General features: G+C 34.0%; 1 protein-coding gene across 13 annotated transcripts in view; it reads left to right on the top strand.

Moving 5' to 3' along the window:
- Mycbp2 (MYC binding protein 2) overlaps window positions 1–25,094 on the top strand; it is a 271,435-nt gene that overhangs the window by 241,403 nt on the left and 4,938 nt on the right. For 11 of the 13 annotated variants that reach the window (XM_040281371.2, XM_040281375.2, XM_040281373.2 and 8 more), the window contains 16 exons: window positions 67–306; window positions 544–642; window positions 2,532–2,612; window positions 4,364–4,630; window positions 5,635–5,918; window positions 7,622–7,718; window positions 8,968–9,087; window positions 10,923–11,024; window positions 11,990–12,118; window positions 12,454–12,586; window positions 14,729–14,832; window positions 15,644–15,832; window positions 16,910–17,017; window positions 18,203–18,412; window positions 22,799–22,906; window positions 23,482–23,647. In XM_040281371.2, coding sequence (XP_040137305.2) covers window positions 67–306; window positions 544–642; window positions 2,532–2,612; window positions 4,364–4,630; window positions 5,635–5,918; window positions 7,622–7,718; window positions 8,968–9,087; window positions 10,923–11,024; window positions 11,990–12,118; window positions 12,454–12,586; window positions 14,729–14,832; window positions 15,644–15,832; window positions 16,910–17,017; window positions 18,203–18,412; window positions 22,799–22,906; window positions 23,482–23,647 — 2,437 coding nt within the window. The remainder of the gene's footprint in view (window positions 1–66; window positions 307–543; window positions 643–2,531; window positions 2,613–4,363; window positions 4,631–5,634; window positions 5,919–7,621; window positions 7,719–8,967; window positions 9,088–10,922; window positions 11,025–11,989; window positions 12,119–12,453; window positions 12,587–14,728; window positions 14,833–15,643; window positions 15,833–16,909; window positions 17,018–18,202; window positions 18,413–22,798; window positions 22,907–23,481; window positions 23,648–25,094) is intronic. The other 2 variants (XM_040281372.2, XM_013358364.4) reach the window with 1 other exon arrangement.

Raw genomic sequence — 25,094 nt, forward strand, 5'->3', positions numbered from 1 at the left:
AAGTCTAGGAAAGTGATAAAAGTCATTCAGCTGTATCAGGTTCCTGTCCCTTTTCTCCTTGACCAGGTCGATCTGGACTCCAGACACATTGGTTGGGTAACAAGTGAACTTCCAGGAGGAGACAATCACATCATCAAAATTGAATTAAAGGGCCCAGAAAATACACTAAGGGTTCGACAAGTAAAAGTCCTAGGCTGGAAAGATGGTGAAAGCACAAAAATCGCTGGCCAGATCTCAGCCAGCGTGGCCCAGCAAAGAAACTGTGAAGCTGAGACTCTGAGAGTATTCAGGCTTATTACATCACAAGTGAGTGTCCTTAATGCATACTCTAGCACAGGATGAATTGACATGATACACTTTGAGAGTTTAAAACACATGTATGACTACTAATGTGGCCCATTTTTCTCTCTCTTAACCCTTCACCTATGTTAAATGTTGTATTGTAATTTTGAAAAGTCATGGTAACAAGAATAGCATATTATCCAACCTGCAGAATCCTCTAGCTTTCAGAATGGTAATTCTTGCATTAATTCTTTCTCACAGGTATTTGGAAAGCTCATCTCTGGAGATGCTGAGCCTACACCAGAACAAGAGGAAAAAGCACTCTTGTCATCACCTGAAGGAGAAGAAAAAGTATACAATGTATTTATTTGTATTCTAAAAATTTGTTTCCCTTTTTCATTTTCTTAAATAACCCATGTGCTGCTTTATATTTTAATATATGTGGTTTATATGCCATTTAAATTATTTTTATTTTAATTAGAAGATCAAGGAACTATTTTTAAAAATTTACTATTTGTTAATGTATAATTTAGTATTTTAAGTCACAGCAAAAGTTGCTGTATACCTAGGACTGTTTTATTCAATTGTTAGAATTTATAAAATTAACTTAGTCATTTACTATGTTATGCCTCATCAGTTATCTTCCTCCTCCATTTTATCTGCCCTTCTCAGCCCAGCTCAAAAATACTATCTTCTCCAGGAACCCTTTTTATGATTTCCCCAGACAAAAAGCAGTTTTCCCTCTGTAAACGTCATAAAAATCTTTGAATGCCTCTCTTTGGTTTCTCTGTTTTTTATTTATCTACATGTATGTTTTATTTCTTCCTCTGTTACACACATAGCTTCTTTGAAACCAAATATACTTCTGATTAGTCTTTCTACCCAAAAGGGCATAATCACACATACATTCAGTAAATTTTTGTTGGAATAAACGTTCTTTATAATGTTCTTGAAATTTCTTCTAAAATGCAATTACTTTACTTATTTTGTGTAAACTAAAACATCATACCTAAGATGAAAACCTCAGCTTCTTGTGTTGTGTTATTGTACTGGTTCATCCTACATTGCTATATTGAGTAAAAAGAGATGAAAGTATCTTTGTTTTGTACTAGATCTTAAAAAGAGAAAGTACTTTAGTCATTTCACAGAGTATGCTGTTAACTCTACTGTTTTGTGTTTTTCATCAGTTAAGGATGTTTCCTTCTTTTCCTAGTTTGCTGAGAATTTCCATCAGAATGGATATTTTTATATATTTCTATCTTCCCATTTTTTACTTTTATACAGTAGAATAATCAATATGTTGCTGTGGTTTTATTCAATATGTGATGTTAGCTTCCAGGTAATTTGTTTTCTTTAATTAAAAAAAAAGAAAAGAAAATGAATTAGAGGAGGAAAGCTATACAGTACAGTGCTTCTTTGGGGCAAGATATTGAAAATGCTATCAGATTGTGGAAATAATTGCACATGTTTCTGAATATTCTAAAAACCACTAAAATTGTATCCTTCATAAAGGTCAATAGTATGGCTGTGAAATCTATCTGAATGTAGGGACATTTAAAAAGCAAAATCAAATAAGTTATGAAAGATGTAAATAAAAATAAAATGGAAGAGACACTATCTAAAAGGATTTCTGTGCTAGTATTTAAGTAGGGAAAAAAAGGCCCCTATTCACTTTTTTTAATAGATACAGTAAGTAAGTAAAAATAGATTTCATTTATCTATTTCTTCTTGAGCAAGCTTTGGTAGTTCTGTCATTCAGGTAATTTATTTCATCTAAGTTGCTGAATTTGTTGGCATAAGATATATACTGTATATTCTTCTATCCTTTTCATACCTAGAAAATCTGTAGACTGTGTCTTCTTTCATTCCTTATGTTGGCAATTTGTATTTTGTTTATTTTCCTTGAGTAGTGTAACAAGGTTTATCATTTGGTCTTTTTAAGAAATCAGCTTTTAGTTTTATTGTTTCTTCTATTTTTTCTAGTTTAATGATTTCAAATCTATATTTATTATTCTTTCTGTTTGCTTTTTCTGGGTTACTAAAGTCCAAGATTAGCTCATTAGCCTTTTAAAGCTTTTTCTTTTTATAGTCACTTTGACAATTATTATTTCTTCAAACTTTCTCCTTTGTCTTAATATTATATGCCTCAATTTAAAATAAATTCCCCTTAAATATAGCTGCTTAATAATTTCTCAAGCTACTTTGAAATGCCAAATGTACACATTTCATTTTTTTTTTTCTGCATAAAGGCAACATCAGATGCTGACCTAAAAGAACATATGGTTGGAATCATATTCAGCAGGAGCAAACTGACCAACTTACAAAAACAGGTTGGGTTTAGTCATGGCATTATCTTTGTCAGATTTTGTTTGTTTTTAGGTTATAAAATGTCTTCAAAGGGGCTGGGGTTGTGGCTCAGTGGTAGAGCACGTCCCTTCCACATGTTAGGCACTGGGTTCGATCTTCAACACCACATAAAAATAAATAAAGGTATTGTGTCCATCTACAACTAAAAAAATACTTAAAAAAAAAAAGTCTTCCAAAATTTATGCAGGATTTTTTTATGGTGACTCATTTTAAGTTTTATAGAATGTGTCTACCTTTTTCTAGAAAGGAATGATCACTCTGCCATATCTGCATTTTTTACATATTTTTATTATGAATATTAACTTTTTACCCTACTGCTGTTTGTTACTTCTCATTTTCAGGAATTGTTTTATTTTGGAAATAGATATCCTTCCAGCTCAATCAGTTTACGTTTACATTTTCTGTGTTCCTCTCCGCCTGTTCTGTTTGTTGTTTGCTTGTTTGTTTAATTTTGGGGGGTACCAGAGATTGAACTCAGACACTCAACCACTGAGCCACATCCCCAGCCCTATTTTGAATTTTATTTAGATACAAGGTTTTATTAAGTTGCTTAGTGCCTGGCTTTTCCTGAGGCTGGCGTTGAACTTGCAATCCTCCTGTCTCAGCTTCCCAAGCTGCTGGAATTACAGGCGTGTGCCACTGTATCTATCTTATTTTATTTTTTGATGAGTAATTAATAGTGCTTACAAAATCAGCATTAATATTTTTAAATAAGAGTGGGCGTGGAGATAGTGCTAGATTGTTCATTTAAAGTGGTGCTAGATAACAAAAATAGCACTTCAAAAGTTAAAAAAGATTAATTTTAAACTAGCTTATTTTAACTTTCATTATTAAATATTTTTAAAATAAATAATAACATGAATTTATTTGGGCTTTATCTTTCTAACAATGTTTCATTGACTTTTGGATACTTAGAAATCACAAAATAAATATTTCTGCCAGTTATAAATGCCATCAGTTTTAAAGAGCTTTATGAATAGGCATGCTAAAATATGAAAAGAAAATGCCTTAAAAGTGATAAAACATGCTGATTAGTTTTGTTTTTTTTTTTAAGAGAGAGTGTAAGAGAGAGGGGGACAGAGAGAATTTTAACATTTATGTATTTTTTCTTAGTTCTCGGCGGACACAACATCTTCGTTTGTATGTGGTACTGAGGATCGAACCCGGGCCGCACGCACGCTAGGCGAGCGCGCTACCGCTTGAGCCACATCCCCAGCCCCTGATTAGTTTTTGTTTGATGTGCTGAGCCACAGGCAGAGACATTGGAAATTTGTATATAATCAATTTCTACGTAGTGGTTAATTTAAATATTCATATTTTTATGATGGTTCCCCTTGTTTTACTTAATTATTTTTTGTTTTGTTTTAGACACTGGGATTGAACCCAGGGGTGTTTTACCATTAAACTACATCCCAGTCCTTTTTATTTTTTATTTTGAGACAGAATCAGGCTGAATTGCTGAGTGCATAGCTAAGTTGCTGAGGCTGTCCCTCAGATTTGCAATTCTTCTGCCTCAGCCTCCTCCTGAGTCACTGGGATTATGGGCATGACCCACTGCCTGTCTATTTAATTGATTTTAAGATAAATTAAGAGAATAGTATAATGGAGCATTAACTGAGAGGAGACTGAATTGAGTATTAACTTATTCTTTGTTTTATTAGAAGAAAATAAGACATACGAATGTATTTTTACATATTCTGCATTGCCTTCATAGGTGTGTGCTCATATAGTACAAGCTATTCGCATGGAAGCCACCAGAGTTCGTGAAGAATGGGAACATGCCATATCAAGCAAAGAAAATGCCAATTCTCAGCCAAATGATGAAGATGCCTCCTCTGATGCATATTGCTTTGAGCTGCTCTCCATGGTTTTAGCATTGAGTGGCTCTAATGTTGGCCGACAGTATCTAGCCCAACAACTAACTCTCCTTCAGGATCTCTTTTCCCTGCTTCACACAGCCTCTCCTAGAGTCCAGAGACAGGTGACTGACTGATCATATCAATTGCCTTTGTGCTTCTTTGTTACTTGAAACTGTTAAAAAACCACACGATGGAAGTTAGGGGTGTAGCTAAGTGGTAGAGCACTTGCCCAACAAATGAAAGACCCTAGGTTCAATACACACACACACACACACACACACACACACACACACACACACACACCACAAAAGTAAAAGTCACAAGGCAAGGCAAAGAAACTTACTTACCCAAGGACCTGAAGTACAGATTTTTTTTTTTTAATGTTTTGTTTAAGGCCTATAGTTTTAATTCCATGTCTTTTTATTTTTATTTATTTTTGAGAGTATAGAAGATACTTCACAATGAGAGTATGGAAGAGCAAAAACTTTGTTCTGTTTTACTAATGTATTTTGATAAAGAATATTTTGGCTATTGATTACCTTTTTACCGTGAAATATATACATATAATGTCATTTAGCCCAGACCAAATATAAAAAGCATGTTTTTTCTTGCTGCCCTGGGTTGGTACTTACTACTCCAGAAATTTAAGTATTTAAATCATATTTCCTAAGGGCTAGAGATAAATCTCAGTTGGTAGAGTGCTTACCTCCCATGCACAAGGCTGTGGGTTCAATCCTCAACACCACAAAAAAATTAAAAAATTTTTTAAAAATTATATTTCTTCACTTCCCAAAATTAAAAGTAGTATTTGAATGTTTTTGTTCTTGTAGATTTTGAAGTTGTAGAACGATAGCTTGGCGTATTAAAAAATGAAAATTTTAAAACATCAGCCTTTAGCCATGCCCAGTCGTGCATACCTATAATCCCAGTAGCTCAGGAAGCTGAGGCTGGAGGATCATGAGTTCAAAACCAGCCTCAGCAACTCAGTGAGACTCTGTCTCTTAATAAAAGTACAAAATATGGTTGGGGATGTGGCTCAGTAGTTGAGTGCCTCTGAATTCAATCCCCTGTACCCCCTTCCCCCCCAAAATCACATTTAAATGAATTATTTTATTGTTCTTACCAGGTGACCTCCTTGCTAAGACGAGTTTTGCCTGAAGTGACCCCCAGTCGTCTGGCCAGCATCATAGGAGTAAAATCTCTGCCCCCAGCAGATATCAGTGATATCATTCACTCAACTGAGAAAGGAGATTGGAATAAGCTGGGTATCTTGGACATGTTTCTTGGGTGCATAGCGAAAGCACTCACCGTACAGCTCAAAGCCAAAGGCACCACTATCACAGGAACAGCTGGCACCACTGTGGGCAAAGGAGTTACAACGGTCACCCTTCCTATGATTTTCAACTCCAGGTATGTCATTGCCTCATCCTCCCTCATAATATATAAAAGTAAATTTCAGTATTATGTTAATGTGTTTTTTACCACAATAATGATAAATAAATAACACCTGTGAGAAGCAAACCTCAGATCAATTAAAGTTTCTAGTCAGTCCTGGGCTGTGGCTAAGGTAGAGTACTTGCCTAGCATACGTAAGGCACTGGGTTCAATCCCTGGCACCACATAAATGAAAACAAATAAAATAAAGGTATTGTGTCCATCTACAACTAAAAAAATTATTTTAAAAAAAGTTTCTAGTCTACTAGAACAAATTATAGAAAAATATTTTTCTTTTTGTTTTGGTACGGGGATTAAACCCAGGGGCACTTAAGCACTGAGCTACGTCCCCAGCCTTTTTTAAATTTTGAGACATGGTCTTGTTAAGTTGCCTAGGCCTCACTAAATCACCAAAACTGGGCTTGAATTTGCCATCTTCCTACCTTGGCCTCCTGAGTCACTGGGATTACAGGCATGCACCACCACACCCACAAAAGAGATTCTTTCTAATCTTCAATTTGGGAAGGCTTTCCTAAACAAAACACATAATCCAAAAGATTGGAAAAGATTCACAAATTTAACTGTAAAAATTAATTGATGATGATACAATTAAAATGTAAGCAACTAACTTGGAAAAATATTTAAACCTACATAATGGATACTTATTAGCCATAATATTAGAATAAGGTTTACAAAAAGGCAAACAACTAATAAAAAATTAAATGACAAGAATATTTAAGAGTTCACAGAAAAAAATTTACAAATGCCTATTAATACATTAAAAGATACCTACTTCAGAACAATTTAACTTAAAACAATTATGAAATATTTTTGATGCTTTACCAGTGTTTTAAAGGAATTGGCATTTTCATCGACTATAAATTGCTTTGGCATTTTGGGGTGTCAATTTGATAATATCTCACTGTACTTTATGCATATTCTTTGATCCACCAGTTGTACTTCCAAAATTTTCCTACATATACACAAAGATATATATAAGGATGTTCTATAATTGTGTGTAACAGCAGAAAATTCAAGACATCCAGAATAGTGTCAGTTCACAATAGTAAGCAGATAACACCAGAATGTTAATCAACATATCACTTCCTTCATATACATAGTCTTCCTAGGAAACAAAAATGTCAGATGAACTGCAGCTTAGTCATGTAGTTGGTTTGTATTCTGACTTCTTATCTGCATGTACACTAGGAACAAGTAGTTTGCGATCCATAGACTACATACTTTGAGTATCAGTAATTGTAATGCAAAAAAAATAAAATAAAATAAGAGAGCTCATGTATAATGGCATAATTTGGCATAAACATTCTTTTTATACAGTGTTACGAAAAATTGTGCTGTGAATGAATAATTATGATTGTACAGCATTCCACTATTGTCATGTATGTAAGAAATAAAAATAAATTTAAAAAATACACAAAAGCAATATGTAAATGGAGAAGTATTTGAAAAGGAACATAAATGAGAATAGCTGTTTTCCTGAGATTGAAGTTAGAGATTTGGGGTAATGCTTTAACTTTCTTTATAAGTGTTTTAACTCATTCAGTTAAACAACCAAGATGCTGCAGGTGGAAATAATATTTTTATTTTTCATTTGTAATAATTTATAAATCCTTTTTAAGTTTCTAAGTGCTGATTTTTTTTTCTTTTCTTTTTTGTAGTTACCTTCGACGAGGTGAAAGTCATTGGTGGATGAAGGGCTCAACTCCTACTCAAATCTCAGAGATCATCATTAAACTTATTAAGGATATGGCAGCAGTAAGTTCCCATTCTCCTGATATTACTGCATTAAGATGCAGCCGGAGTCTCATTAAAACAATAAATAGCTTCCTCTGCTTAACTGACAGAGGAGAAATAACGTTAGTCTTTTCAGAATATTATTCGTATGTTAATCACTGTGACATTTGTCTTTTCAGCAAATGTTAAATTTGTCATTGATATAAACTATGTTCAATTCAAAATTCTCAATTTATTTACTTCAGAATTTTACACAAGTCTTCCAAGACTTTTAACTTAACAAAATTAAATATACTCCTTCTGACCCTAGGAAAGAATCTGTATCCAAAAGCCAAAAGGGAAAAGGAAAAATTTTTTAAAAAGAGCTCTCAGAAGTGACATTTCTCATTCTCTCAGACCTCCTAGTTTATAAAGCCTTTTTTCTTTTTTATTAATGTCCTATACTGCTGTCATAAGATATTGGCTTTAGGGGAAAATCTGGGAGTGTGGAGAATGGGAATTAACTTCAGAGTGCTTGGTTCTTGCTAGTTGCTCCATAAATGTCATTATCCTCACTTTACATTGTATTTCAAGGAGGCAGTCTTAGGAGAACAAGTACTGTGGAATGTAGGTCCCTGAGAAGCAAAGTGAACAGAAGGAGGAGGAGGAATTGAACTGCTCCTTAACAGAATGATAACTTATGGATATGAGAAGATGGAGGAAGTTCTGGGGAAAGATGAAATTCTATCACTTTTCCCAACAAAATGGTCATTTTCTCAATGTTTTGTAGGCTTTCTTAGGATGTTCATTGGATGAAAATGTCTAGGAAGAATATTTAGGAGCACCTAAATTTTAAAATAATTTTGTGTTAATATTCATTAAAGTCAACATATCAAGTGGAGGTAATTGTAGTTTGAGCCCATTTATGCTCTTGGATTTCAGTAATACTTATCTAGTGCAGTTAGCTTAGCTATACAGATTTCCTGTTAAATAACAGTTTTATAACCAAAATTTTTTTTATCCAAATTAAGAAGAAATGCCCTTAAACTTTTTAGGGAAAAGAATATTGAGATCTTAAATTTTTATTCTTCTTTTAAATCATTAAAATAATGATCAGAAGTTGAATTTTTTATGGGGTCATAAGGATGTTTAGTTCAGAAGTTTATGCCCCAGCAAGGTCTTGCTACAAAAGATTTTTCTCTTTTAGTGAGAGATGTTACTTAAGACACAAGAATTTACTATGATAATGTGTTTCTAATTTCTTATTAAAATTTTCTTTCTTGCCCAATAGGGTCATCTGTCTGAAGCTTGGTCCCGAGTTACAAAAAATGCTATCGCAGAAACCATCATAGCCTTGACCAAAATGGAAGAAGAATTTAGGTCTCCAGTGAGATGTATTGCAACAACTAGAGTAGGTTTTGTTCTGTTTTGTTTTGAGTTTTGAGTGTCTCTTACATGTTCTTTTTTTTTTTTTTTTTTTATTGGTGGTGGTTCAAAACATTACATCTTTCTTAATATATCATATTTCACAATTTGATTCAAAAGGGTTATGAACTTCCATTTTTACCCCGTATACAGATTGCTGAATCACATCAGTTACATTTCCATTGATTTACACATTGCCATTCTAGTGTCTGATGAATTCTGCTCTCTATCCTATCCTCTACTATCCCCCCTCCCCTCCCCTCCCCTCTTCTCTCTCGACCACCTCTACTGTAAAACATTTATTCCACTTGTATTATTCTCTTACATGTTCTTTTGATACTAGATTTGAACAAATGTTGATCAGTAAGTCAACTTGGTTGGTAATGTTTTTTTTTGAAAAATGTAAATGCCTTTTATGAATTGTGAACTAAATATGGTAGTCATTACTGTTCACTGTTAGGTATTCTGGATCATCTGTTTTTTTATTACTTAGGAAGCTAAGGATATGCTAGTTAGAAAGGATAAATTACATTTTGTGTTTGTGTATTTACTTTCTAATGACCTATTTGCTATATTTACCACAACATACCGCTGTGATAAGACAGGATACCTTAGGAGACAAGGCCCCTTCTTCCTTTTTTTTTTTTTTTTTTTTCTGGCCCAGTTATTTCTAATGAAGACCCCTATAGCTTACCTACTAAGTTTGTAGATGTTACTTTTAAAAAACAAAAAGTTCTTGCTATTGGTAGGGCAGGTTGGAATCTCTGAGGAATTGGGATTTCTTTCTTCAGATGAGACATCTATAGTAAGTTTTAACCTAATACATGTCTTGTAATTCCAAAAGAGATTTGAGATAGTGTTAAACCATGACAGTATAACAACATTAAGAAGAAGTCAACACTAGTAGAAATTGCTTAGTTAATCCTGAGGAATCTGAAAAAGAAGATTAATTATATTTCTGTAGGGTAGAGAAAGCCAGTTTATGCTGTCTTCCTGGTGAGTGAGATACCTGAAACAAGTATTTTTGACCGTAACTCTTTTCTACTAATCATTAGTTCTTTTCTTTCATTTTGCATTCCTGTTTCTCCTTGTATGCATTATTTTTCTGTTTCTATTTTACCATGTTTTGCTCTCCATCTCCTGTGATATTCACATGTACTTCTTAGAGTTGAGCCAGTTAAGTAATTTTCCAGTTTTTAATTAATGAAGAAATAATCATTCTATGTAAAACTGAAACTACTCTTTAAGCCTCAGAAAATTTTGAACTATTTTTAGGGCAATTTTCTAAAGTTTATTAGACATTTATTTCTGACAAAATGTACTAAGTATAGTGCTAAAAGCCCTGTCAGGCAACAGAAACTTTGTTTAGAAAAATTTAGTATTATGCACCTATTCATGCAAAATTAAGCAGCCTTTGTATCAACTTCTTTGGAATTTAAAGCCTTAGGCAGACAATATTAGATGGAAAAATAATGAAACTGCATTAATAAAATGAATATTAATATTCAAAGACATTTATTCCTATAAATGACTTGGTTTATATAGTATACCAATGAAGGTTAGTTTTGTACACTGGCTAGAAAAACAGAATGGTTTACTAGAGAAACAGACATTGGGTCAATAAATATTTGAATTCCTGCTTTGTGGGTATGACATGGCAATTGCCATGTATGCCTATACCCAATCAGGAAAACCTGAGTGCCACGAAGTATCTGTATATTTTCAAATTCAACCAGCATTTATTGACAGGTTGTCCTGTGTCAGCATTTTATACGTGTTTCCTCAAATTTTTGGTACTATAACATCCTTTCCTCTCATCAGCTCTGGCTTGCTTTAGCATCACTGTGTGTTCTTGATCAGGACCATGTAGATCGCCTCTCCTCAGGGAGATGGATGGGAAAGGATGGACAACAAAAACAAATGGTAAGATCAGAATTATTTTATAAGAATTTTGTCTTGTTTTATTTTTATATTCAACTTGGGGTAGGGGGACCCAGTAAGTCAAAATACACAATTAGTGACACTCTTGAAAAACTGTGTGTAAATTGGCCAGTTACATCTCAAGAGTCTATTTTACTTAAAGTCCTCTTTTTGTAATATTTTAGAAATTTTAGGGGATTTTATTTAATTATATAAAAGAGTATTCTCCTTCTGTCTCTGAGTCCCATTTGCATCGTATCAGTATTTGTAGACAGCTTCTGATTTTAGGTCTAGAGTTTGTGCTAAAATATAATTGTTCTTTGGTAGGAAGGCAATAAAAATATCAGAGAGGGTTGGAGCCGTGGCTCAGAGGTAGAAGCACTTGTCTAACATGTGTGAGGCCCTGGGTTCAATTCTCAGCATCCCATATAAATAAATGAAGGTCCATCAACAACTAAAAAACAAGAAGAAGAAGAAGTAGTAGTAAGAGAGGCAGATGTGACATACTACTTATTTACAAATGTACTTAAGAGTAGGTTTGATGAATATTTTTAGGTTTACTGGAAGGGAAGATGTTTAGGCCCTTTTGGCATTTTCTTATTAGTGTTCAAGTCTTAGAAATAAATTGTTCACCCATTTATCGTACTGAATGGATTTATAATATGAAAATACTTATTAAGTCACAAAGCATGTTCATTTTATTAATCATTGAAGTTGCATACACATTAATCATTGAATTTGGGGTTTGAGGAAATTTTCCGGCTCTGTACCTTAATCATGTAATAATTTTTAAAGATTTTAGGTTAAATACACTTGCCATAATTCTGTTTAACATTCAAACTCTGAAAATCTTAATAGAGTTTAGAATAGCAGTCTGTTATTGTTATAAAGAAAATACAGTTGCTTTCAATATGTATAAATGTCTGACTCGTTTATCTCATGTAACATATGAAAATGTCTTATTTTAGCCTATGTGCGATAACCATGATGATGGTGAAACTGCAGCTATCATTTTATGCAATGTCTGTGGAAATTTATGTACTGACTGTGACAGATTTCTTCATCTTCATCGACGAACCAAAACTCATCAAAGACAGGTGAAGATTTCTTTCTTTGTACCCTGATCAAGATCAGAGCATGAAGTAAATTCAATGAATTTGAAATAAATGTGGGAAAAAGTAGACTTTGAAATCAATGACCTTGGTTGAGTTCCCAGTTATCCACTGTAAATTAAGCAAGTTCTTCAACCTTTCCAATACTCAGCTTATCCATGTATAAAAATGAGATTGTTGTGAAGGTTAAAGAAATTGGATATATCTGGAACTTCTTACAGTGCCTCATAAATAAAAGCTGTTTTATTGAATAATTAAATTTTATTCCTTTTTTTTCAGAGTGATAAATATATTTTCCCTTTTCTTTAATGAAACTACAGGTCTTCAAAGAAGAAGAAGAAGCTATAAAGGTTGACCTTCATGAAGGTTGTGGTAGAACCAAATTGTTCTGGTTGATGGCACTAGCAGATTCTAAAACAATGAAGGCAATGGTGGAATTCCGAGAACACACAGGTAAAAGAGGATTGAAAGTTAAATTGTGCCTAAAAAAAAAAAAAAAAGAACCATGCATACTAATTATGGTTCAGCTAGAAATTAGTTTATCTTATGTGAATAATTTTGAATGATATTCTTAAGCTTAATTATGGTTTTGGCTACTGTTTATATTGATATGTTTATCAGACAGAGTATTCTGTGTCAGAAAGGACATTAGGATTTATAGTCAGTAAACCTGGTATTAATGGGCAAGTCATTTAATTACTCTGTGGCACCTATTGTCTTTTGTAAAACGAGATAGTTATGCTTTTACATTCCTGTTAAGTGAGCATTGCACATTAGTTGGGGCTCCAAAGATAGGACACATTGCTGTTGATATGCCCTTCTAATTCTGTTGGTTGTGACCCCGTATTAAAATCTGTACTGTGTGGGCACTTAGAGCTCTTTTAACTGACTTTAAGGTATTTTTAGAGGATTCTAATAGATCAAGTGCTTCTCAAAAGTTTTCTGAATGGTACTAGTCCATTGATAATAATAAAATAATAACAAGGATGAATAGATAGTACTATAAACAAAAAAATAATAATTTATGTAGGCTTAGTATGCCTGTATCTCTAAAATATTAGTATTCATTTACTTTTCTGTAAAGTAAATCTTGTACATTCCTACTTAATGTTACCTTGAATCATACAAGTTCTCAATTTTCATCACAGCTATAGTCTGCCCATTTTTTCCTACTGACACAAACCTCCAATGTTGGAGTTTGATATAAACCTAAACAAATGAACCCTAAATATAAGTGACTTTTCATGTGACAAAAACATAGCCTTTTTTTCCTCATAGCTGATATTTTTTCTCCTATAATCTGTCAGTACTATATATTATATTACTAAGTATTCTAATGTCAAGCCATCCTTGTGTTTATAATACAAACTTTAAAAAATATCCTTTCTATAATTATTGCTAAATTCAATGTATTGCTATTATATTGGAATTTGTATACTTGTGTTTGAAAATGGGCCTGGTTTGTAATTTTCAGAGCTTCCTCCCCTTTATCCTTTTGTTCTATCTTTGCTTTGAGGATTTTTTGTCTCTTTAAATATTATAAGCATATTTTAATTCATTTTCAAATTGCAGATTCCCATAAAGGATAGATATTTTTCTTTTTTTTATTGGTTGTTCAAAACATTACAAAGCTCATGATATATCATCTTTCATACATTTGACTCAATTGGGTTATAAACTCCCATTTTTACCCCAAATACAAATTGCAGAATCACATCGGTTACACACTCACGTTTTTACATAATGGCATATTAGTAACTGTTGTATTCTGCTACCTTTCCTATCCCCTACTATCCCCCCTCCCATCTTCCCTCTCTACCTCATCTGCTGTTGTTCAGTTCTCTCCCTTGTTTCCCCCCCGCCTTTCCCCTCACAACCTCTTATATGTAATTTTGTGTAACATTGAGGGTCTCCTACTATTTCCATATGCTTTCCCTTCTCTCTCCCTTTCTCTCCCCCCATTCGTCTGTTTAATGTTAATCTTTTCCTCATGCTCTTCCTCCCTGTTCTGTTCTTAGTTGCTCTCTTTATATCAAAGAAGACATTTGGCATTTGTTTTTTAAGGATTGACTGCTTAGCATAATCTGTTCTAATGCCATCCATTTCCCTGCAAATTCTATGATTTTTGTCATTTTTTAGTGCTGCGTAATACTCCATTGGTATTTTTCTCTTTTATTTTTTCTCTTTATTCTGTGTATTTTAGTTTATTTATTATTGCATTCACTGATATTGTATATCTTTAAGTGAAAGGCTTGCCACATTTCATACTGCTAGCTTGACTGGATATCTAGTCTGTTTCTTAAACAAACAAAAGCAAAAAATCCAAACCAATAAAGAATTTACTTGCCTTCAGTATATTTTATTTTTTTTATCCTTTTCTTAATCCTTGTGGCAGGCAGGAGATTATCTGCTTTATAATTAGGGCTGCTTACAACCCTTGGCTAATTTTTTAGTGATAGCAACTAGTATAGATCTGTTTGCTTTTTTCAAAGCAAGTATTTATACATGCTTCTGTATATGATAGAAGTTAATACATATTACAATATGTAGAAACCATGGCCTTAGGAAGAGTTTTCTTTTTCTGCTTCGACCTAGGCAAACCCACCACAAGTAGCTCAGAAGCATGTCGCTTCTGTGGGTCCAGGAGTGGAACAGAGTTATCCGCTGTTGGCAGCGTTTGTTCTGATGCAGACTGCCAGGTGCGTACATAGTGAGAGAATCAGACTTTCCCAGGAAGGAGGACACTTATTCCCATATGACACCTTTACTTTATATAAATAAGAGTTTTAACTCAGACAAAGTTCAGGGGTTTTGGACAAGCATTAAATGCTTTATCAAAGCTGGAGATTGTATCAAATAGGTCTCTTAAGCCCAAACCAAATTCTTATGTGTGTTTCTCAACTACCACAACCATATCTACTTAATGTTTAATTTTGAGCTAGAAGCTGTTAAAATATCTGTAGACTTCAGTTTCATAGACTTTATTCATTTCTTTTCCTAAAATGAATTACTAGTATTGAGAGTTCTTGAGTCTTTAACGTGTATAATATACATATTCCATTCTGTCCAAATATTTTCAGTTCCTCAATTTATATGAGAAAAATTTGGATAATGTTCATAGAGTAAGAGATACATGTTTTGTTTGTTTGTTTGTTTTTTAAACCTCTATTTTGATGAGCTGTAAGGAGATTGGGAGATTATAAGTCAAGAATGTTTTACTTCATACCTATGCATGATGGACAGATTAAAATTGTAGTTCATTTTTTATCAGCATTTCCATTATGTGGAATGAAATTTTTTAAAATCACATGGAAAGTAAAGCACACTCTGTTAAAAATCCTCATTCTAATAATTTTATTATTCAAATAAAATAAAACTAACTGTTGTTACTTTGCTCTAATAGGTATTTCCTGTAGGAAAGTAATTTTGGAAAATTAGTATCATAGGTAGAATTACCAGGATATGTGCCCTTTTTGATCATTGTTTACCATTACAATTCATTTTTAATAGGAATATGCTAAGATAGCCTGTAGTAAGACACATCCTTGTGGCCATCCATGTGGAGGTGTTAAAAATGAAGAACATTGTTTGCCCTGTCTGCACGGCTGTGACAAGAACGCCACAACCCTGAAGCAGGATGCTGATGACATGTGCATGATATGTTTCACTGAAGCACTCTCGGCAGCACCAGCCATTCAGGTTGCCTTAGCTTTTAAATGTATCTAGACACTGACATGGGGAAATGTAAATATAATTGTCAAATAAAAAGATGATTGAAATCTTTTATCACTGGGCAAAAAGTCCATATATTGAGCAAATTCTGCCCTTTGTGTTCTTCCTATTTTGTGCACTCAGCTTTAATTTATGATTTTGTAGACTTATATACTTGATAGCATATATAAAATGTTCAGAAGAGAAAAAGTGATTAGATTATCAAGCAGCTAGTCTTCTGAAATCAAGAATGCCATTTTATAGTGTTATTTGAATGATCTGTATATATTTATACATGCTTCTGTATATGATAGAAGTTAATATTATTATGCTAATTCTTTTTAACTTTTGCTGGTTGTTTGTAAGTATTTTCAATCTTTGTCACTGATTCGAAGGTAATGAATATTCTCCAAAAATAACCTGAAGATTACATTTTTTTTTTTTTTTTTTGGTCATTGGGGATTTAACCCAGGGTCAATTTCCCATTGAACTATACCAACAGTCTTACTAAATTGCTAAGGCTGGCCTCAAACTTGCCATCTTACTGCCTCAGCCCCCCAAGTAGTTGGGATTATAGGGATGATATCTGCAATCTTTATGTCAGTAGTTTCTTCTTCTTTCTCTGAGAAATAATATTTCTCCCTAACCTAGCATATTTTTTATAGGTGCCATTACTATATAAATGGTAGGGGCTAGGGATGTAGCTCAGTAGCAGAACGTTTGCCTAGCATATATGGGGTGTGGGTTTAATTCTTAATTCTTAAAAATAAACAAATAAAATAAAGCATGCTGTCCATCTACAACTATAAACTTTTTAAAATATATATGTATGTATGTATGTATGTATGTATAAATATATACACACACACATATAAATGGTAAACATTAGTTACCATTGAAGGGATTGTTAATAATGTCCCATGAATAATAAAGAAGTGCTAAAATTTCATTATACTAAGTTTCTTGATTTTTTTCTTCTATCTTCTTTAAGTAATATCTTACATTCCAGTTACTCAAATGTATCATTATTGCATTTGCTTACATGCTTTTGTTTCTTTCTTTAAGCTGGACTGTAGTCACGTATTCCACTTACAGTGCTGTCGACGAGTTTTGGAAAACAGATGGCTTGGTCCAAGGATAACATTTGGATTTATATCTTGTCCCATTTGCAAGGTTTGGAAAGAATCTGAATTTACCTACTTTCCATTTCTTTTCATCTTTCAAAATAAATAGGCATCAGTGTTTCTTGGTGCCCTTCCCTGTTTGCTGTTTACCATCAGCCTCCATCAGTTTATATTCCTCATCCAAGTGGTTCCTAAGAATGAGATACGGTCTCTATCTGCTATAAAGCATTTCAAAACAGTTATTGTCAATTAAAAGCTTTTTAAGTTAAATATTGCTTGAAAAATTCATTTAAACAACATCGTGAGTTAATGATGCATCACTACTTTCAGACCCCCTGAGAATTATGTCACATGACAATTCCAAAAACAAAAAGAATCCTCTGGTGCTTGGAGGTATTGACACCTGCCATTAAAGAATGAAATATTGGTTGTTAGTGCCATTACAGCAGATTCTTTTAGAGCTAGTTAAAATGAGGAGAAAATTCTTGGCATTTTGACACATTTCTACAAAAGTAGTAAGAAAAGTAGGAAGTTGTTTTGTCAGGCTAATAATGATTAATAATATGCTTTTGTTAAAAGAATCTGACAATGCCTTTCTTATTAATTCTTCACTTGTTTTTGTTCTGTTTAGTTCTCCCTGTCTTCATATGTGCACCAGTCTTCTTCATATGTGCAGACTGGTACAAAGCTCTTAACATGAGAAGACAGTCATTACTTAGTTGGACTGAGGAATAATCAAAAAGATTTAGTGTTTTGTTTTCCCTTCTCATATGGTGCCAACCTGGGGGATGGGAGTCACATTTAAGAACCTAGAAATAAATACAGGGAAGTAGTGTCAATAATACTACCTGCCTGTTTCTATCACATGTCATTTTACCCTTATCTTCCAGGAATTAAAATACACACACATTTCCCACAAACAGAGGGAGTGTATCATATTTGTTTCAGCCAGGTAACTTTTATTCCCACAAAACTTAAGCAACAGGAAATATATTTCAGATTCCGGAAATATGAAATATAAAAAAAATTTCATGCTGTCATTCCTAATTGCTCCTATTTCCCTTTTCTTGTGTTCAAGAAGACTTTACAGAATTATTTTTAAATAACATTTTTTTAAAAACGTGTTTGTCAACTATCTCCTGATACATTGCTTGGCACGTGGGCCCACACTAAGTATTTGTTCAGTTAATTAGTAAATTATGCTTTTAAAGAATGTTCATATTTTTTATTTCAGAATAAAATTAATCATATAGTATTAAAAGACCTGCTTGATCCAATAAAAGAACTATATGAGGATGTCAGAAGAAAAGCCTTAATGAGATTGGAATATGAAGGTCTGCATAAGAGTGAAGCTATCACAACTCCTGGTGTGAGATTTTACAATGATCCAGCTGGCTATGCCATGAACAGATATGCATATTATGTCTGCTACAAATGCAGAAAGGTAAACTACAAATTATATTAAGAATTTTTAAAGCTAGAAATTACCTATATTTTTAAGAAGTTGAATCATACAGTGATTTCTTATGTTTTATGTTTGAACTTAAGAATAAGAAAGCCTGATGCAGTGTTTCAAGGTAAACTTATTTACTTAATTTGCTTTAGAGTTTTTTTTTTCTTTTTTTAACCTAAACTTACTTTTTACAAAACATGTTGTAATATTCCCGTACAAAAACTACTTCCCGGGGCTGGGATTGTGGCTCAGTGGTAGAGCACTCGCCTAGTGTGAGAACCTGGGTTCGATCCTCAGCACCACATAAAAATAAATAAATAAAATTAAAGATATTGTGCCCACCTACAACTAAAACATAAATATAAATAAAAACTACTTCCCATCAGTAATAACTTGCTGCAATTGATTCATGAATGAACTTCTCTTACTTTTCTCTTAACCACTCCCTTGTTAAAATTCTTACTTCCTCGGCTGGGGATGTAGCTCTGTGGTGGAGCACTTGCCTAGTATGCATGAGGCCCTGGATTCAATCCCAGTATCACCAAAAAAAAAAAAAAAAAAATTCTTACTTCCTTGGCTTCCAGGAAGACACTCCCTTTTGATGGCCTCTTTCCTTTGTGTAACTTCTTTATCGGGCTCCCTTTTGTTTTCTTTTTTTTTTTTTTTTTTTAGAGAGAGAGAGAGAGAGAGAGAGAATTTTTTAATATTTATTTTTTAGTTTTCGGCGGAGACAACATCTTTCTTTGTATGTGGTGTTGAGGATCGAACCTGGGCCACATGCATGCCAGGCGAGCGCACTACCGCTTGAGCCACATCCCCAGTCCTCGGGTTCCTTTTCATTTATACTTGTTTTCCTAGTGAGAGCTCCTTATGTTTGGTGACCTCCAGTACATCCATGCATTTGCTACCACCTATACCATTATGACCTTCCAAAATGAGATTTTTTTTTATTGGTTTTTCAAAACATTACAAAGCTCTTGACATATCATATTTCATACATTAGATCCAATCAAAATGAGATTTAGGTACAAATATCCAACTGCCTGCCAATCATTTCTTACAGGTACTTGAAAGTTCACTGTCTGGTATTAGGTTCATCAACCCTGACTTTCCCAGTCTATTTTATTTTGGGGGGGCGGGGGCAAAGGGGTACCACGGATTGAACTCAGAGGCACTTGGCCACTGAGCCACATTCCCAGCCCTGTTTTGTATCTTATTTAGAGACAAGGTCTTACTGAGTTGCTTAGCACCTTGCTTTTGCTGAGACTGGCTTTGAACTCACTATCCTCCTGCCTCAGCCTTCCGAGCTGCTAGGGTTACAGGTGTGTGCCACTGTGCCTGACTTCCACTCTACTTTAATTACAAAGTCCTTTCAATTCTGTCTTCAAATCTCTGTTGAATCTTCTTTTTTTCTTTCTTTCTATTCTTCAACAACTCTAATCATTTTCTTTGGTGCTTCTGAGCTCTTACGTGGAATCCCTAAACTTTCCATATGATCCCTTCTACTTATACTGATACTAGTAAGTCAATATTTCTAGATCTCAAATCTAACTGGGGCATTCTTCTGCTTATAATTTTGTAGCCCTGTGTGTCTCTTCAGACATGAATGGAATTCTCATCTGCCATTGTATTACCATTTATACTTCATGCTACATTATACTGAAACTGCAATTATAGCCATGTTCTCTCTTTCATTGACACCTCCAAGCCATTGCCAGATTGTTTCTCTTCAAGGAATGTTCTTTTCTACCTCCTGCACATTTACTCTTCACCTGCCATGCCCATCCCCAAACACACCTGCTCAAAGGTATGATGAAATCTGTCTTATTCTAGTTCAGGATTCAGCTCAGGTTTCACATCCTCTGTAATGTGCCCATATCTCCCCACATCATCCCTATCATATGGTTTTGTTATCTTGCATACATCCATGACAGCACTGCACTTGCAATACCATTACTGATTCACTTGTCTCTCTGATCAAACTTTTTCCATGAAAACAAAGACTATATTCTTCCATATCCCTGTCTCCATTACAAGCATTTGTTAAATGTTAACTAAATTAGAAAATGAGTGAATGAGATATGCATAGTCTTGGAGTGTAACAAATATACAGTTAATGAATAGAAGGCTAAATGGATATATGATAGCCAGAATGGCAGACAAATATACACAACCCATGGAAAGACCAACAGTGTACATTTATTTAATATTTAACTAAAATATTATTTCTATGTTTTTAATGTGCTAAACATAATAAATGAATATTGTGCTACCAAAAGGGTAGTAATCAAATATTTAAGAAGTCAAACAGAATATATAGAAAAGTGAAATAGCTGAAATAAGCATTAGGCCCCAAGGTAATATGAAATACTTCTCAGGCCAGATTTAGCTTGTAGATGGCCATTTATAACCTCTGCATCAATGGAGCCTGTCTTTTGACCTGTTTTTCTAGTACAGAAAATAGATTTATATTGAACCAGCTTGTTTATTCCCAATTTTGACTTAGCTTTTTGACTATGAGACAAGATATTCATGCATGATGTGCATGTCCCAATTTCTTGGCCTCATTCTGTGCCCAGAACAAATACAAATAAATCATCCATCATGGTAATTTCATTTATTCATGTGTCTATACTAGATAAAACTATGCTTTATAAGTATGAAGAGTATTGTGAATAGAACTACCAAATTTTCCTTTCCTTTTAAAAAATGCATGATAAGAAGATGATTAAAATTGATTGCTTTTTCTTTCCCTTAGTCTTGAAATTATAATTTTGTACCAATATTTATGTTAAGCATATTTCCATTCTATAGTATTTTAACTTAGGAATGGCTAAGCATTTTTTAAGCAATGGAAGGGAATACTTCATTTTTTTAAAAAAAATATTTTTTACTTGTAGTTGGACACAGTATATTTATTTATTTATTTATTTTTATGTGGTTCTGAGGATCGAACCCAGGGCCTCGCACGTGCTAGGTGAGCACTCTACCACTGAGCACAACACCAGCCCAGGAATATGTCATTTAATGTTTCAAAATGAGGAAAATAATCCAAACTTTGCCATGAAAAAGCAGTTTGTACTTACTTCTTCATATGTTGTTCTCAATATTCATTTGGAATATTATATATTCTCTTATCATTGTGCTTTGACATGACAGTAGTTAAACTATCCATTCATGAAAGCATGAATCCAGAATTGAAATAGCTTTATTTCTTACCCTGATCCCGCCTTTTATAACAAGCAATATGGGCACCAGTACACCTGGCATTATAAAGGACTAGTCAACAGATAATATTATTTCTAAGACTTTTTTTTATTTGTTCTAATTAGTTATACATGACAGCAGAATGAACTCATTGTACACAAATAAGACACAACTTCTCATTTCTCTGGATGTACACGATGCAGTCACACCATTCATGTAATCATACATGCACATAGGGTAATAATGTCTGTTTCATTCCACTATCCTTCTTACTCCCATACCCCCTTCGCCTTCCCTCCCCTCACTCCCCTCTGCCTAATCCAAAGTTCCCTCTGCTCTTCTGTAGTCCCACCCACCCCCCATTATGGATCAGCATCCACATATCAGTGAAAACATTTGGTTTTGGGGGACTGACTTATTTCACTTAGCATGATATTCAACTCCATTTATTTACCTGCAAATGTCATCATTTTATTATTCTTTGAGCCTGAGTAATATTCCATTATGTATATATACCACATTTTCTTGTATCCATCTTTTGTTGAAGGGCATCTAGGTTGCTTCCATAGTTTAACTATTGTGAATTGAGCTGCTATAAACATTGGTGTGGCTGAGTCACTGTAGTATGCTGATTTTTAAGTCTTTTAGGTATTCTTGGTCAAATGGTTCCAAGTTTGCTAAGGAATCTCCATACTGCTCTTCAGAGTGATTGCACCAATTTGCAGTCCCACCAGCAATGTATGAGTGTGTCTTTCCCCTCAACATCCTCACCAATATTTATTGTTGCTTGAATTCTTGATAATTGCTATTCTGACTGGAGTGAGATGAAATCTTAGAGCTTAGTTTTGATTTGCATTTCTCTAATTGCTAGAGATGTTGAACATTTTTTCATATATTTGTAGATCAATTATATTTATATTTCTTCTTCTGTGAAGTGTCTCTCCAGTTCCTTAGCCCATTTATTGATTGGGTTTTTTTGGGTTTTTTTTAGTTCTTTATATGTCCTGGAGATTAATGCTATATCTGGGGTGCACATGGTAAAGATTTGCTCCCAATTTCTAAGACTTCTTGATCTGACTTTCGCTACACACCTATGACAATGCAATATCACATCTCCCAGGCCGGCATTTTCTTTTTTTCTTCCATGATCTAAATATAATCTCTCCATAGGCATATTTTGGTGGTGAAGCGCGTTGTGATGCTGAAGCAGGACAAGGGGATGATTATGATCCCAGAGAACTCATCTGTGGTGCCTGTTCTGATGTGTCCAGGGCTCAGGTAGGCAGAACATTTAATTAGAAAGGACGGTTTGGAAAAGTTAAAAAATTCCGTTTTTTAAATAATGTAATCAATAAACCAGGATTTTCTACTAGTGTTTTCTGTTGTTTATGTAGCATTGTGTACTTATCCAAAATGTTTCATTTGTAGCATTTCTTCTGGGTGGTATTTTCATTTTATAATTTGTTTTCCATGAAATTATTTTCATATTTAAACAAGGAATAACTTTATATATTTAATTTTTTAAAAAACTTGCAAACTTTTATGTTTTTCTGCACAGTACATCTATGACATTGGAAGATTGATGAAGAAATATTAATTTTTCATGACATATCAGTAAAGATTCAAGGAAATTAAGTAGTTTATATATGAAATCTTGTATGTTGTGCTGAAGATGGAATTAGAACCTGGGGCTTTTTCCAGATCTTTTGAGCAAAGCCATGTATTTATTCTTGAATTCATCAATTTTAATCCATTTTCAGAGCTAAATATACTATCAAAATATGAGTTAATGAGTTTAAGTGTAGTTGAAATAGTCTCACTATACTATTCTGCTATCTTTTCTTTTATTATAGATGTGTCCTAAACATGGCACAGACTTTTTGGAATATAAATGTCGCTACTGTTGTTCAGTGGCTGTCTTCTTCTGCTTTGGAACAACACATTTCTGTAATGCTTGTCATGACGATTTTCAAAGAATGACTAGCATTCCTAAGGAAGAACTACCACACTGTCCTGCAGGTATGCCTTCAGTTTTTTTGTTTTTGTTTTTGTTTTTTTATTTCAGTGTTTTAAAATCACAATTATAATCTATATAATCTAGTTTTGTTTTGTTTTATTTCATTATTTGGTACTGGGGATTGAACCCAGGGGCACATAACCACTGAGACACATCTTCTCCATCCTTTTTTTTTTTTTTTTTAAGGGAGAGAGAGAGAATTTTAATATTTATTTTTTAGTTATCAGAGGATACAACATCTTTGCATGTGGTACTGAGGATTGAACCCGGGCAGCACGCATGCCAGGCGAGCGCGCTACCGCTTGAGCCATATCCCCAGCCCTCCATTCATTTTTTATATTATATTTAGAGACAGGGCTTCACTGAGTTGCTTAGAGCCTCTCTAAGTTACTGAAGCTGGCTTTGAACTTGTTATCCTCCTGCCTCAGCCTCCCAAGCTGCTGTGATTAAGGTGTGTGCCACTGTGCCCAGTTTATAATGTAGTTTTATGTAAAAATTATATGGGCACTCTATTTCAAGTGATGGAAACTCAAACATAATAAATACCTCACCCTTATAAGAAGAGCACTTCCTGAGTAAAGTAGAAAAGATAAGGTCCTCATCAAAAGTGAGGAGCAAGGAGCTTAATGGAGCAGATCTCTGAACATGAGAATGAAGTCTACCATGGATTAGTAAAAAGATTGTCACCAGGCACAGTGGCACACACCTGTAATCCAACAGCTTGGGAGGCTGAGGTAGGAGGTTCAAAGGTTATAAAGGTTACAAAGCCAGCTTCAATAACTTAGCGAGGCTGTAAGCAACTCAGCGAGACCCTGTCTCTATTTATAATATAAGCAACTCAGTGAGACCCTGTCTCTAAATAAAATACAAAATAGGGCTGGGGATGTGGCTCAGTGGTTGACTGCCTGTGAGTTCAATCCCTAGTACCCCCTGACCCCATAAAAAAAAAGATTGTTGATGAGCCTTTAAGAGCTATGTGAAGTTTGATATTCTAAATTCATTATGGAGCCACATAAAAGGGTTTTTTGATTTTTTTTTAAGCTGGAACCAGCATTATAAATTGGATAAGTAATTTGCCTTAAGAGTGGCTGAGAATTGGGGATGTTTACCCTGGTGAGCATCAGAAAGCCAAGGGAATAAAAAGAAGCCACTAAGAATAGAGGAAAATGATTATGTATACATTCAGGCAGAGGAAAGGAAGACACTGAAACCAAAAGAGTCTGAAAAAGATCTAAAGAGGTAGGGAGGCGGTGATCACTCTGAGGTGGAATACCAGGTTTGCTGGAAGTGAGAGAAGTAGAAGGAGAGGTAAATGGAACCAAGAGAAGAATTTTTAATTAGATATATCTGCAATTAGTGAAACTATAAGTACATAGAACACAATATATTGTGCTGTTAGATCTGGGAAGCATACCATCCCATCAAATCTTAGGCCCCCATGGAAAGTAG

The sequence above is a fragment of the Ictidomys tridecemlineatus genome, chromosome 6 (genome assembly GCF_052094955.1).
Source record: "Ictidomys tridecemlineatus isolate mIctTri1 chromosome 6, mIctTri1.hap1, whole genome shotgun sequence".
Lineage (NCBI taxonomy): Eukaryota > Metazoa > Chordata > Mammalia > Rodentia > Sciuridae > Ictidomys > Ictidomys tridecemlineatus.